This window comes from Pleurodeles waltl, chromosome 5 (assembly GCF_031143425.1).
Source record: "Pleurodeles waltl isolate 20211129_DDA chromosome 5, aPleWal1.hap1.20221129, whole genome shotgun sequence".
In the NCBI taxonomy this organism is placed as follows: domain Eukaryota; kingdom Metazoa; phylum Chordata; class Amphibia; order Caudata; family Salamandridae; genus Pleurodeles; species Pleurodeles waltl.
This window is the reverse complement of record NC_090444.1, coordinates 1841856522-1841870857: the sequence shown is the minus strand read 5'-3', so window position 1 is coordinate 1841870857 and position 14336 is coordinate 1841856522. Positions and strand designations below refer to the sequence as shown.

General features: G+C 45.7%; 1 protein-coding gene across 1 annotated transcript in view; it reads right to left on the bottom strand.

Moving 5' to 3' along the window:
* Positions 1-319: 319 nt before the first annotated feature.
* Positions 320-14336, bottom strand: part of DNAH8 (dynein axonemal heavy chain 8) — a 9979189-nt gene continuing 9965172 nt past the window's right edge. Inside the window, exon 90 of the mRNA XM_069236651.1 lies at positions 320-607. Within this exon, the coding sequence (XP_069092752.1) occupies positions 320-607 (288 nt within the window). The remainder of the gene's footprint in view (positions 608-14336) is intronic.

Here is a 14336-nt window from a genome sequence, read left to right as displayed (position 1 = left end):
TTTTATTGTCTGTCTGCGTTCTCAACAGGCAAAGATTACCCAACAGAGTGCATTTAACATTAAAACCATTTCAGCAAAGCATTTTTAGTAACGCCAACTAAGAAACTGACTACATTGACTTTGCCCATTATAAGCAGTGCCATAGGCTGGCATGATCCAGCGCCGCTGTGCAGATGAAGTCAAAAGAACTTTGAAACAACTATTAACGGGAGCTGTGCAATAGAAGGCCAACTCTTGCACAAGTTCTAGTACAACCAGACATATAATAATAACATGTTGACACTCGGAAGCTAGAACAAAGCCCTGAGCGGTTTGTGATTCACTTGATGTCACAGAGCAGGGCCACCCCCCTCAGGATCCAGTGGTCGGGGGGCTGCACGGTTCTCAGCCAGAGAGGAGTCACATATGTTAAATCCGTCCTCCTCGGCTTCTTGTAGACCGGGCATGTGTAGAGTTTGGGATCCTTCGGGCTCGTGGAGTTGATGGCAAAAATGTGCACAACGGGGAGCAGGACGAACAGGACCTTCGGGCTGGATTCGGCGAGTTTCCCGTTGCGTTTATCCCAGCCGGCTCCATCCAGGTAAAGTCCGTAGACGTACACTCCTTCCTGCGGGATGAAAAGCACAAGGGGCACGGGTAAGACATCTTTATGGGACGGCATAGTATACAAGAACTGTTCTTCAAACATCATTCATTCATTCATTCATTCATTCATTCTAATTTTAGCTGTGAGAAAGATAGGCCCCTATCCGAGGTGCCCCTTTCAGTAAATACTAGTGCGGAGGGATGCGTTATTTCCTGGGGGCGTTATCCCTCCCTATTCCGGTGCTTGAAATGGAAAAATAGAAGTGCGGGTACTCAGTACCAGAGTACCTGCTTGTTGCTGACAAGTGCCGGTACTTTCCAATTGAAAGTATTACGTTTTTCCCAAGTGCAGGTACTCTAAAAAAAAAAAAGTGCCGGAACTCAGGACCGGACAGTACCGGCCCATTTAAAGCACTGCTTCTTCTGAGCTGCTCAGATTGATATACGGATTTGTGCATGCTATTCTTGTTTTTCCTCTTTTGTGATGAGTTTTCCCTGGCCACCAGTCATCAGGTTATAAGTTTTAGGGTCAGTAACAAATTCGGCACAACTCATTTGAAATTAGAAGCTGTCCGTCTTTGCTGCCTGCTTCCAAACCAGCGTGCCAATGAGCTATGCAGGCCCTGCCACGAGTGCAAGTGCTATTTATTGCGCCTGAGAAATGACAAAGTCACGGAATACGCTATTTATCAGGTCTGGTAAATGGCACCTATTACCAGTTTCTGGGGAATAACTTGCGGATTTTGTTGTTTAACGCACCAAAATCCGTCTGGAAGATAAATATTTTATTCCTTTCCCAGGCTAAGTTTTGGCAGGTTTGACCTGCCGAGATCTAAGGAAAATTGAGGTATTCAACAAATGTAATTATTAGTCGATGCTTTTAATTCTTAACTTGTAATTCCAACCGGATGGAATTTAACGAGCAACTTGTACTCAGGCCCATCGTGGCTACTCATAGTGTGAAACTTGCAGCTTCTAATGCAGTTTTCCAAATGTCAATGTAGTTGATCGTTTTTAAGTTTAATGCCCAAATGTACAAAATAGCTGATAATTCGCAAGTGGTTGAAAGGGCCAAACAGGATGTGCAAAAATAGATTGCATTTAATAACACTGGTGGACTACAGATTTTGCACCGTAGAGTACAACTCAGAGACAGAAAATAGTCAATAACTGAAAAATAATGAAATAACATTGTAGAAATTGTGAATGACATTTAATACAGGAAAAATACAAAGTTACTGACATGTCCCAAAAGTGATGCAAAAAAACAGCAGTGCATTTCCTCACACCTGGTTCAGTTGTGATGCAAATTGTTAAGGCCATCCCATAAGATAAATTCCCCTACTGTAACCAAACTCTGTAGGCACATGTGCGACATGTTTACCAGCTGCACAAATAAGAGTATGGGAGGAGATGGAAGAGGAAGGGAATGGTCAGGCCAGAAATGAAACTGCTTGAAAAGAGTGAGAAGGAGATACATGTTTCATGAGTACAAGAGAGGTCATTGAAAAAGGTTATTCACCTTCACCAAGGATATGTCCAGTGGATACTCTATCTACCTGAAGATTCCAGATCTCTTGAATAGATCCCCAAACAAGACCCACATCTGGGATGGAGGTCCTGGATGGATGGCTAATGACCACCCCTTTTCACCTCCGAATCCAAGCAATAGTGCTTGGTCAAGATACAGAGGAAAAAAACAAGTAGCTGCTTGGCCTATGTCACAAATGGGGACCTTAGTACCTAGAGCTGTACCCCTGCACATCGGTTGGTGGCGCCATTCGGCTCCATGTTACCTTGTTGTCTTCACTGGAAGTGACGTTCTCAGCACCTATATAGGAACCACCCTAGCACGCTGTTGTCAGTTTCTTTTCATGACTTTCCACACCAGAAGCACAGAATCACATCGAACACTGATCATTGGTGTGGAAAACTAGGGCCCTGAAAAGGCAACAGTCCTGTCCCTAGAAATCCATTTGCAGAGCGGGGCAGATGGGTGGGCTGTACGGAATCTGCAGTTAGACTGAGGCTCTACCAGATGAGGAGTTACCAAAGGTAAGTAACTTGTTCATCAGAGACCCTTAGCCACACATTGCTTAACTCAGAATGGATACCCAAACAATACCACACTGAAGGTGGGTCTGCAGACCAATTTCACAGGAGGAATGGACAAAATGCCCACTCCAATGGACTTGACTGTACAGGCAGGAGTGCTTTGTGAACGTGTGCAAGGAGGCCCACTTTGCTGCCTGCCAGATGTTCAGGGCGAGAACTCTGCATGCTAACAAAGTGGTCGCAGCTTTAGCTCTGATGGAATGAACACGCAAACCTTCCGGGGGATGATTCTTGGCCACTGCCTAACAGGTCTTTAAACTGAGCACGATCCATCGGGAGATAGTCTGCTTCTGCAAAGTATGTCCTTTATTTGCTTCAATATATCACACCAAAGGCCTGATTTATACTTTTTTAGCGCCACATTTGCGTCATTTTTTGACGCAAAAGTGGCAAAAACTTACAAAATGTAATTGAATTTTGAAAGTTTGCGCCGCTTTTGTGTAAACAAATTACGCAAATGCAGCACTAAAAAAGTATAAATCAGGCCCCAAGTGTTGTTCATCAAACCAGAAATCTTGTGTGTGGTCAAGGTAGAATGGCAACACTCTTTTTGGGTCCAAATTGTGGATTGTTTCCTCTTCCTTGGAGGGATATCGCGGAGCATAAAAAGTAAGCAGAGTGATGGATTGGCCTACATGAAAAGGAATGCCCACTTTCAGTAGAAAGGAAGCTTTTGTACACAGCACCAATTTGTCTTGGTAGATGTTCAAAAAGGAGGTCTTGCATGACAAAGACTGAAGCTCACTGAGCCTCTAGGCAGATGTTATGGCAACGAGAAAGACCATCTTGATGATAAGGAACTTGAGTGGACAATTGTACAAAAGCTCAAAAGGAGCACACAAGGAAAGTGAAGATGAGACTGAGGTGCCACTGGGGCAAAATGAAAGGGGGGTGGAAACAATTGCTACATTCCTTTCAAGAACCTATTTACAACAGGGGATTTGAAGAGGGGTGGCTGGTCAGGCAATTGCAGAAAAGCAGAAATAGCAGAAAGGCAGCCCTTGAGACTGCCCAGAGCAGAGCCCTGCTGGGCAAGAGAAAAATGAAAAAGAAGAACTTGAGAAAGGGGAGCAGAAAGGAAATCGATCAGTTTCTATTTACTCCATGCCATAAATATTCCCCAATGGGAGGCGTATACCGTCTAGGTGGAGGGACATCTGCTGCCAAGATAATGCTGCAGACTTCGGGTGGAAGGTCGAAAGAAGTCAACTGTTACTAGGAGGCAAAGGGTTGGCAGGGTCCAGTGGAGGACCCTCCCCTGCTGCTGTGACAGAAGATCCTCCCGGAGGGGCAGCCTGATCAGATGACTGATGGCTATGCTCAACAGCTCGGGATACCAGACTCTCCATGCCCAGTCCGGAGGCACCAGGATGACTTGAGCCTGGTTGTTATTGATCTTCTTGAGAACTCTGGGCCGGGGTGATATAGGTGGAAAGGCCTACACAAGGCCTCAGCTCCACACAAGACGAAAAGTGTCTCTGAGTGAGAGCCACCTTGGAAACTCCAGCGTGCGCAACTGCTGACTTGTGCATTTTTGGCAGTGGCAAACAGGTCACTGGTGTTCAGACAGCCCACCAGGTGTTGAAGCACCAAGGATATGCCTAGACATTCCAGCCATGTCCAGAGGCACAGGGCTGCTTGACAAGGGGTCCACAACCCCATCCCACCCTGTCTGTTGCAGTATCACAGGGCAGTGGTGTTGCCCCTGAACACCTCCACCAGTCTTTCCTTGATGGAGGCTAGAAAGGCTTTGAATGCCAGAATGCCAGACGATCACCCAGAGCTCCAGTAGGTTGATGTGGAGTCCGGATTCTGTCGGAGACCAGAGATCATCATTCATTAGCCACCACTACAGGCCCTTTGCCGTTCTGTCTGAGATCTGGACCATGTCGGGAGATTTCCTTGATGCTGTGCCCACTGGAACTTTAGGTCCCTCAGCAGAACTCGCATATGCCAGAGAGTATGTGTCATCGACAGAGCCATGAGTCCTAGAAGCCTCTGAGTCAGTCTCACTGAAATTCAGGATAGAGGGTGAAACATCGATATCATAGCCTGACTATCCTACACATGCTGTTTGAGAGGATACACCTGAAACTGCACTGTGTCCAGGACAGCTCCAATGAAAGAGAACGTCTGAGAGGGATTCTGGTGTGACTTTGGCACATTGATAGTGAACCCCAGCAAATGCAGGATGTCCACCTAGTCTGGAGGTGGGAGACGACAACCTGGGTCAAGCTGGCTTTCAACAGCCAGTCATCAAGAAAGGGGTAGTCTGGCACCTCTGATCTCCGCAGATGAGCTACAACCACCGCCATCATCTTGGTGAACATCTGAGGGGTGCTGGTAAGGATGGGGATGTGAAAATATGTGTCCAGCAAGTCCAATGCTACCATCTTGTCTCCGGGGTCCAGGGCAGACAGGATTTGAGCAGACGTGAGCATTCTGAACTTCTCATTCTTGAGGAAGAAATCAAGAGGGCACAGGTCGAGGATAGGATGAAGGCCTCTGTCCTTCTTGGGCACCAGAAAGTAGCGGGAATAATAACCACAACCTACTTCTACTACCGGCACCTTCTCAATGACTTCCTCGGCCAAGACAGCCCACACTTCCTGACGGAGAAGGGGTAAGTGGTCCTCCATCATCCTGTCATAAGGAGGGGGCATAGAGAGGGTTAGTCTCGAAGGGGAGGGAGGAGCCCCTTCGAATGATCTGCAAAACCCACTGGTGTGATGCTATAGACCGCCAGTGGGGCAGGTGATGGCGGGTCCTCCCCTACTAAGTGCCCATGGTGGTAAGTGGCTATAAGGATTTGGATGCTGTGGCTGCCGGGGGAGTGATGGTCTGGCCCGACCTCTGGCTGACCGACCCATGGGGTCTTGGGTACAGCATTCTATGCCGCACAGTGCCTGTGAAGTGTCCACACCACAGGGGCTGGGCAGGCATAGACGTGGCTGGAAGCCCCTCGGAAAGGATTGTAAGGTGGATTGGGTGGTGACAAGTGGCCATGGAAACACCTAAGGACCTGGCCGTAGCCCTGCTGTCCACAAAGTGCTCCAGCGCTGAATCTACCTTTGTGTCTAAAGCGATGGGAGCCATTAAAGGCAATGTCCATAAGCAATGCCTGGATTCCTAGTTATCCTCAATGTATTAGGGGTGGCTCTGTAATGTCACTGTTGACAAAACTGCTCTGCCCAGTGTGAAAGTGGTATTCAGCCCACATCTGATGGTGAATTTAGCTGCATCCTTCCAGTTGGTGACAGCCTGGGAGAGCACGGCCCATGCTGCCTTCAAAACTGTTGGCAGCACCTGTTCAGCCGTATCCCACAGATCATGGAGATAGAGGCTCAAAAGGCATATGCTGTTCACGGACCACCAAGCCAAGCCAGGCCAGTGGATGAAAACATCTTATTTCTCCAAATTCTCCATCCTCAAGGATTCCCAATCTGGTTGGGAATGTGCCAGGATTTACAGGGAAGTTGGAGGCTTGGACCACCAAGTTCTCCAGTTTAGGGTGTTGTATGAGGATGCTGGGGTCCTCTGGAGCAGGCAATAGGCAATTATCCTGTTCATAGGAGCCCTGTGTTGGGCTTGGATGATGTCCCAAGCAGGACATCAGTAAGAGCTTCATTAAATGGGAGAAGTTGATCTGAAGGGGCCACTCCCAGTTAAAGCACTTCTGTCAAGACATTTGCCTTGACTGCCACCAACGGGAAGCTAAAGTCCAGGACCCTGGCAGCTCTCCTCATCACCACTGCAAATAAAGCTCCCTCCTCCATAGCCACAGTAAGAGGAGAAGGCATGCCATTATATGGAATAGTATGCAGGCCACTTGTTTCCGCCAAATCCTCACACCAGTCCATGTTGGGATCACTTTTTTTTTTAACACAAACTTTATTGCCTCGTAAAAGTTCACAATACGTGTCACATTAGGTCTGCACATTTGAGGCATTTCACAGTACAGTGGCATCATTTCATAATGGTGCGTTTGCTCCATGCAGAAAAGAGAAGAAAACAAGTACTCAGCATTTTATAAACTATTCCTTTCCTCCTCCTCCAACAAGCAAAACTATGCCAGCTCTCTGTAAAAATGGGTATGTGAAGTGCCGTGTGGAAGTGTGTGTGATTCTGTCACTACGTGCATTGCGGTGGGAGACGATACAGAACTAATTGAATTATTGGGGAGGGCAGTTCCGATGTCCTGAAGAGCCAAGAGGAAGAAACGGGGCGAAGTGGGCTAGTCTATGTCAGCCATGGGAAGGCGATGGAAGTGGGACCTATAGTACAGCCAGACCTCGATGGGCATGTATAAAACCCCTGTGATATTCAGTCAACCTCTGATTCTGCCACCTGTGCCTTGAATTCCTCAATAAGAGTGTCCCATGCGAATGAAATTGGCCTTTTGTGTAATCCTCTGTACTCCTCCTGTCTTAGAGCCCCGCTCTCTGCCAGGCCCCAACTCATAACTTCCTGCCACCACTGTGCCATTCGTGGCACCCTCAGTGTAGGAAAGTAGCACCTTTTTGACATAGTTATCCCCACTTTTTGCCTGGTGTCACTGATAACACGTCCCACCTTTAATAATTTAATTTACAACGGGACTCGCTTTAGGCCAATGAATCTTTTGACCCTGATTGGAGACACCTTAAGACAAGATATCTATTCAGCATTTCAATCAATAGATCAATAACCTCATCAATATTCACAATAACAAATCAATCAAATTAGTTAGTGACATTAATAAGAATCGAAACACACCATGACCTTTCAACCATGAATAACCACACATAATTTAGTAAGATTTATGGTGTTTATTCCCTATTTGTTACACTCTACAAGCAAGTTTATTAGTCTCAATATCAGAAAACACATCAACAATGTCACAATATGGCAACTTGAATATGACTTTATCAAAGCAAAGATCACGAACATTAGAATAAAGCACAACGCCAACATGGATTCACTTTAGCAGAGTATCATTAGCGCATTGTCCAACAAAGCAAAGATTCCAGTCATTTGTCTATTTGCATTCGTTTTGTGAACTCCTTAACTAACCTCGAATTAGCATTAGCATGTTGGGCTTCATGCAAAATAATTTGGTAACACAAATTTAGAAAACATCTAACTATGGTCTCTATCAAAAGAGCAGTTGGTACCTAGAAAGGAAAGGCAACGGACAATTACAATTTCACTATCATATAATTACCCTCCGTAGTGGGTCAGCATACAGACTCAGTCTTCGTCCTCAGGACATCAGTCGATTCGCCATCAGTTGGGGAAAACAGCAAAGTTCACCAAGATAGGGCAATAAGGAACACTTCCCTCATAAGGAGGAAAAGTAAGTATCGGGCAAGGCAAGGAAGGCGAGGATGGTTTGAGGAATCAAACAGCAAAGTCTTAAGACCGAATGTCATAGAACAGCTCGCAATGGCAAAATGCATGGTAATGGTAAAGTGGAGGTAATGGCAAAGTGGCTCCAGTTCTCCTTGTGACATGCCATTATATCAAATTCGGCTAACAAGCTTCTAATTTCCAATTGGGCAACATATGGTGCATCATTATCTCTGTCCAATGATCCGTTGATCACCTTACTAGAATTTTCACTTAAGACAGTTCTCATGTAGTTTATTGGCTCCTGTAATTGACGTCTCCAATGGGTAGAATGTCAGGTACGAAAAGTTACACTTGGGATCTCAGTCAGTAGTTCCATTGTCTTTACCAGTTTAGGCGACCATGCTCCTGTTGCGAATTACACTGTTGCATTCGGAAATAATGTCTCCTTGAGCAAGTCGGGTCTCATGAGAAAGAATTTGCTACGGCTACACACACACATCTCTAACCTCTGGAAAAGTACAGTTACATGTCGTTCAGCAGGACAGCACATTGCACGTTAGAAAAACACATCTAATATGAGACCAAGCAGCTAGGCCCAGGCCCTTGCTAACTAAGACCTAGTGATTAATTTAGCAAAACCTTAACATTTAACTCTTAATGCTAATACAGATACATACATTATTATATTAATAATCCATTATTAGTCAATTTAATTAATTATCATATACATTGATGGCCACTCCCCGTGGGCACATTTCAAACATGCACATTAGAAGCATATTAATACATTTTCTATGCGCCATCCTTGTACATTAATTTGCAAGCAGTTCATATTAATTTTTTATTATAAAGCTACACTCCAACATCAGCGTATTTTGACTGTAGTACACTGTGATCCTGCTAACCATGACCTCAGTGTCAGTGTTCTCTCCCCTAAATATAGTTGTAAGTGTATTTCCCACCCTACAATTGGCATTCTGGTGTACCCATGTAAGTCCCTACTAATTGGCACTAAGGTACCCAGGGCATTGATACACCTGGGACCCCCTTGGGCTGCAGCATGTATTATGCCACCCAGGGGAGCCCATGCAAACTATGACTACAGGCCTGCTATTGCATGCTGTGTGAAATTATGCATGCACCTTTCACTTCAGATATAAGGATTCCCTTATATCATGGTCACTGCACTCTGACCCTATAAGTCACCCCTAAGGTAGGCCCTCCAGCTCACTGGCAGGATGCATGGTTCTAAGTGTGAGGACACCCCTGCATGGGGAGAGGTGCCCCTACAAACCCCAGACTCCATTTGCTGGGCTTTGTAAGTGCGGGGAAGCCATTTTGAGGTATGTAGTGGACACTTGTCCAACTACATAATGACTTTACCAAACCTGGTCATGTTTTGTATCAAAGATGTTGGAATCATGCAACTACACTGATTGCAGTGCTAGTTGCATGATACCACGTACTCTGGGGGTTCACTGTACAGTCTTGCAGGTTCTACATGCCAGCACGTGCTGCTTCCGACCCCAGACATTGTTCTGCCACCCTGCTGCTGAGCCTAACTCAAGCAGAGGAAGGCAGAACAAAGGATTCCCTGTAGAGGAGAGGTGTGACCACATCTCCTTTACAAATAGGTGTCTCTGGGCTAGGATGGGGGTGCCTGATCAGACTGCTTTGAAGGTCACGTTTGCCCTCCTTTCATAAATCGGTTTACTCCAGTGCAGAAACCCCTGGCTCCTGCTCTGGCACGAAACCACACAAATGATAGGGGAGTGGCCACCCCCCTGTCGAGTTCCTCCCCTAGGGATATGCCCAGAGCTCTACCAGGTGGCCACTTGATTCTTGAAAATAAGATGAGCAGAGGCCGCTAGGTGCATCTGACTGGTTAGTCCAGCTAGATGATGTCTCTGAACCCACCTGATAGGTGGGTTACTGCAGAAAGTGTCAAACCCCCTTCCTTGGTTACTTGAGGGCTCCCCTGCGGGTGGGACCTTGGATTTGTCTGTTGCTTTGTCTCTGGAACCGTCTGAAGACTCTCTGCAAGGCACTTCTGCAACCTGGACACCAGAACCGCTGCTGGTATTAACTGAGAGCTGAGAGGAAGACTGGAAGCAGAAGGAGGGCTCCTACTGCAACTTTGTTTCCATGTTCTGCTAGAATTCTGCAACCTCCATGGCCGTGCATCCTGCAGAGTCACAAGGAATCTGCCTGTACTTAGGAAAGCAAGAAGGAATCTCCCTTGGAGTGAAGAAGTCACTCTCCTGCATCCGCAGGCACCTCAGCATCAACAACCTGATTGTGGATCCTCATGTCCCCAGACTCCTCAAGGCTCTACAACACAGGTGGTGGTTCTGTGGCTCTCCAGAGGTCTAACCAGTCCTTTTTGCTTCTGAGAAGTCTGTGGTCCCTTGCTGGAGCTTCTTGCCGGAACCCCTGTGCACCGCGTCTGTTTGTTGTTGCCAAGGATTGCTGGCTCCTCAGTCTGAAGATCTCCTAGCTCCAAGAAGCCCCAGCCTCCAGCACTTCACAGCTCCAAGAACAACATCCTCCCTGCAACACCTGCGACGTGGGCATCCTTCTGTGCTGTACTGTTGAGGCCTCCCTGTGACTCCCTGTGCCTGCTGCCAGAGGGTCCATCTGTGGGCTCCAACAATTTCTGCTGGTTCTCCTGTTTGCTTAGGCTGGTCCTGACTTACCTGCAAAGGTGGAGTTGCCTGGACCTTGCTGGTCCCCAAATCCTGCAACAATCCGTGCAACGCATTCTTGAAGTTGCCAAGGCTTGTTGTTCTTGTCCAATATGGCCCGTACCTTTTGAATATATCACTGGAGGCACCAACTCTTCATTGACAATCATTCCACTTGCAATAATTGGAAAATCAGTGTTCACTGAAGCATCAGCAATGTTTTCGAGAGTTAACATCTCCAAGTTCATCTTGTTCGATGCTGATGACCAGAATTTATCAAATGCACAGGTATACTTGTCAGATTTTTGATGCAGGCAAGGTCAATTGTCCCACTTGTAGACATCGTCTAATTTTCTCACATTCTTTAACAGATAGTTCAAGATAACTACCAAAGACAATGTGCAGTTTTTGCAACGGAGCCCATTGATTTGACATCCGTAGAACAGTCTGAACGACCTCTCTGAAGTTTTGCATGGATGAAATCTTGACCATTCGCAATTGTGACATACAGTCCATAGCAACAGCAGTTTTTGCAACAGAGCCCACTGACTTTGACATCCGTAGAACAGTATGAACGGCCTGTCCGAAGTTTTGCATGGATGAAATCTTGACCATTCGCAATTGTGATATACAGTCCATAGCAACAGCAGTTTTCAATGAGGACACCGTTCCAAATTGAAATCCTTCAGTTTAAAGTTTTTTTTCCAGCCCTTCGTGCTTCACTGGTTTGGTTGCAGCATCTCCATCAAATAATGCGTTTGTTCGAAGAAGATCATGCAACAGAATGTTCTTGATAAATTCACCTCTTTCTTTTGCTACATTCATTTCTCTATGTGCTTGCGGAAGTTGTTTTTTGTAACCTGTTTAGCAGTGGCTGGTTAGACGAAACTCTTGCTATGGCAATTAAATCATGGAAGCTTAGCTTTACTGATTATGTCAAACAGCTTTTTCTCTTTCAATACAAATCTCTCTTGCTTCAGTTCTGCGTACAGTTTTGATCCATTTTCCAGGGCATCTAGTGGACGTGTCTTTATATTGTTATCCACATATTTGGTCGCAAAGTTGTGTTGTTGTACAGGTTCAGTCTTTTCAAAGTGTTTCCTTACTGCTGCATGAAAGAAAGCAAACAAAAACAAATGATGGACGGAATGCCGAACCAATCAATCATTCACCCCCAGTCACAGATCTGGGTTTAATCCATCAATTCTTTTGCTCACCATGCCACCCCAGTTTGGACCCAGCCATATTCACATCAGTCTTGACTCTGATCCCCATGTGAACAGTCCAATTCAGTTCAGGCTGGACTGTTCCCAATGGGAACAAGGTTAAGATTGATTTGCATATGGCTGGGTTCAAACTAGAATGGCATGGCAAGCTAAAAAACAGATGGATGAAACCCGATCTGTGACTGGGGGTGAATGTTTGATTTGTTCTGCATTTTGTCCATCATTTATTGTTTTCGCATTTGTCACTCCAAGTGGTAAGGGTATGCCCCAACGTGGATCCCGTCCGTGCTTGCTATGCCACCAGATTCAAGCTAGCCTGGCTGGTGAATGGTGATACCATGAAACTGGTCCCAGGTTGCTTGTTTCTGGTCCAAGGAGGACCTGGGCCGGAAGTTTGGGCTGGACTGTTACCATCTGTGACTGTGGGTGAATGTTTGATTTGTTCTGCATTCCGTCCATCATCTGTTGTTTTTGCATGAAAAGAAGAAGGCTGTCAACATGTTTATTAAAACGTTCCCCTCTCTTTCCCACAAGTTTGTGGCGAGGAACAGTTTCACGATGGTCCATTAATTTTGAATTTGTCATCTCTCTGAAAATATTGCAAATAGAAAGGGCTTCATGGTAAACTAGCTGCCATTGAGCAGCATATTCACTTTTACGTGTCTGACCAGCAATTCTCTTGGAGCTTTTCTGTGATCTCTGGATTGTCTGTTCCAGGTTCATATCTGTAGCCAAAGCATTTAACCTTCCCTCTCTGTCTTTCACCACAAAATGTCTTTGGATTAATTTTCTGTAAAGGTATGTTTTATTCACCACTAGGTTCTTCACTCTTTCCAAATACCAGGACCCATATCTCATGTAGTTTATGCAATTACATTTGTGAAACACAGTAATCAGTGAGTCCACAATCTTCACGTGCAGCTCCCAGTCATCCTCCAGATCAGCATGTGCCAAATTTCTTTACTAGAGCTATCGTTTGTAAAACATTTCCCCAGTACTTGCAAAGTTCTGATTTTATTTCACATTCTTTGACAAACTCTACAAACTTGTTTTTCAGGTTTTCTGATTTTGAACTGAGTGGATTGGACATTGCCTGACTTTGCATTATATATTTTGAATGAAGTGCACCCGGTGCATTGTTCACTTCTGAGATAAGATAAGCAAAACCTAATTTTTCATTCTTGTTCCAGAAAGCATTCCAACACAATGTTTCTATAGCCTCAAACATGATGAGCATACCTTGTAATAGATTAACATAATGAGCTCCATTCAATACTGACTGGACAGTTTTATTCCATAGATTTCAGCCTCAATAAGTAGATTGTCTATGCCACATCCACTGAGATAGCTTCCTGTACACCGCTACACAACTTTTGTCATGTGGAAAATGACAATCATTGGATAAAGCTCATCAAATTCTACTGGATTTCTCATAAAAATGTCAGCTTCAATACAGAAAACACCTTCATTACAGAAAATTGGCCGGATAGGCTGGTCTTAAAGCTGAGCACGCACAATTTGGAATTGTTTAGAGCTGTGTCTACTCTTTCGTAGCTGGTGGCTGGAGATGGTATTACTGGTATGTAAGGAAATGTCTCCTTGGCATGGTTACCCCCTGACGTTTTGCCTTTGCTGATGCAAAGTTTTGATTGAAAGTGTGCTGGGACCCTGCTAACCAGGCCCCAGCACCAGTGTTCTTTCCCTAAACTGTACCCTTGCTTCCACAATTGGCACACCCCTGGCACTCAGATAAGTCCCTTGTAACTGATACTCCTGGTTCCAAGGGCCCTGATGCCAGGGAAGGACTCTAAGGGCAGCAGCATGTCTTATGCCACGCTGAGGACCCCTCACTCAGCACATGCACACTGCCTCACAGCTTGTGTGTGCTGGTGGGGAGAAAACAACTAAGTCGACATGGCACTCCCCTCAGAGTGCCATGCCAACCTCACACTGCCTGTGGCATAGGTAAGTCACCCCTCTAGAAGGCCTTACAGCCCTAAGGCAGGGTGCACTATACCACAGGTGAGAGCATATGTGCATGAGCACTATGCCCCTACAGTGTCTAAGCAAAACCTTAGATATTGTAAGTGCAGGGTAGCCATAAGAGTATATGGTCAGGGAGTTTGTCAAACACAAACTCCACAGTTCAATAATGGCTACACTGAAATCTGGGAAGTTTGGTATCCAACTTCTCAGCACAATAAATGCACACTGATGCCAGTGTGCACTTTATTGTAACATGCACCCAGTGGGCATCTTAGAGATGCCCCCTGAATACCAACCCGACTTCTAGTGTGGGGCTGACCAGTTTCTGCCAGCCTGCCAGAACCAGACGAGTTGCTGGCCACATGGGGAAAGTGACTTTGTCACTCTGTGGCCAGGAACAAAGCCTGCA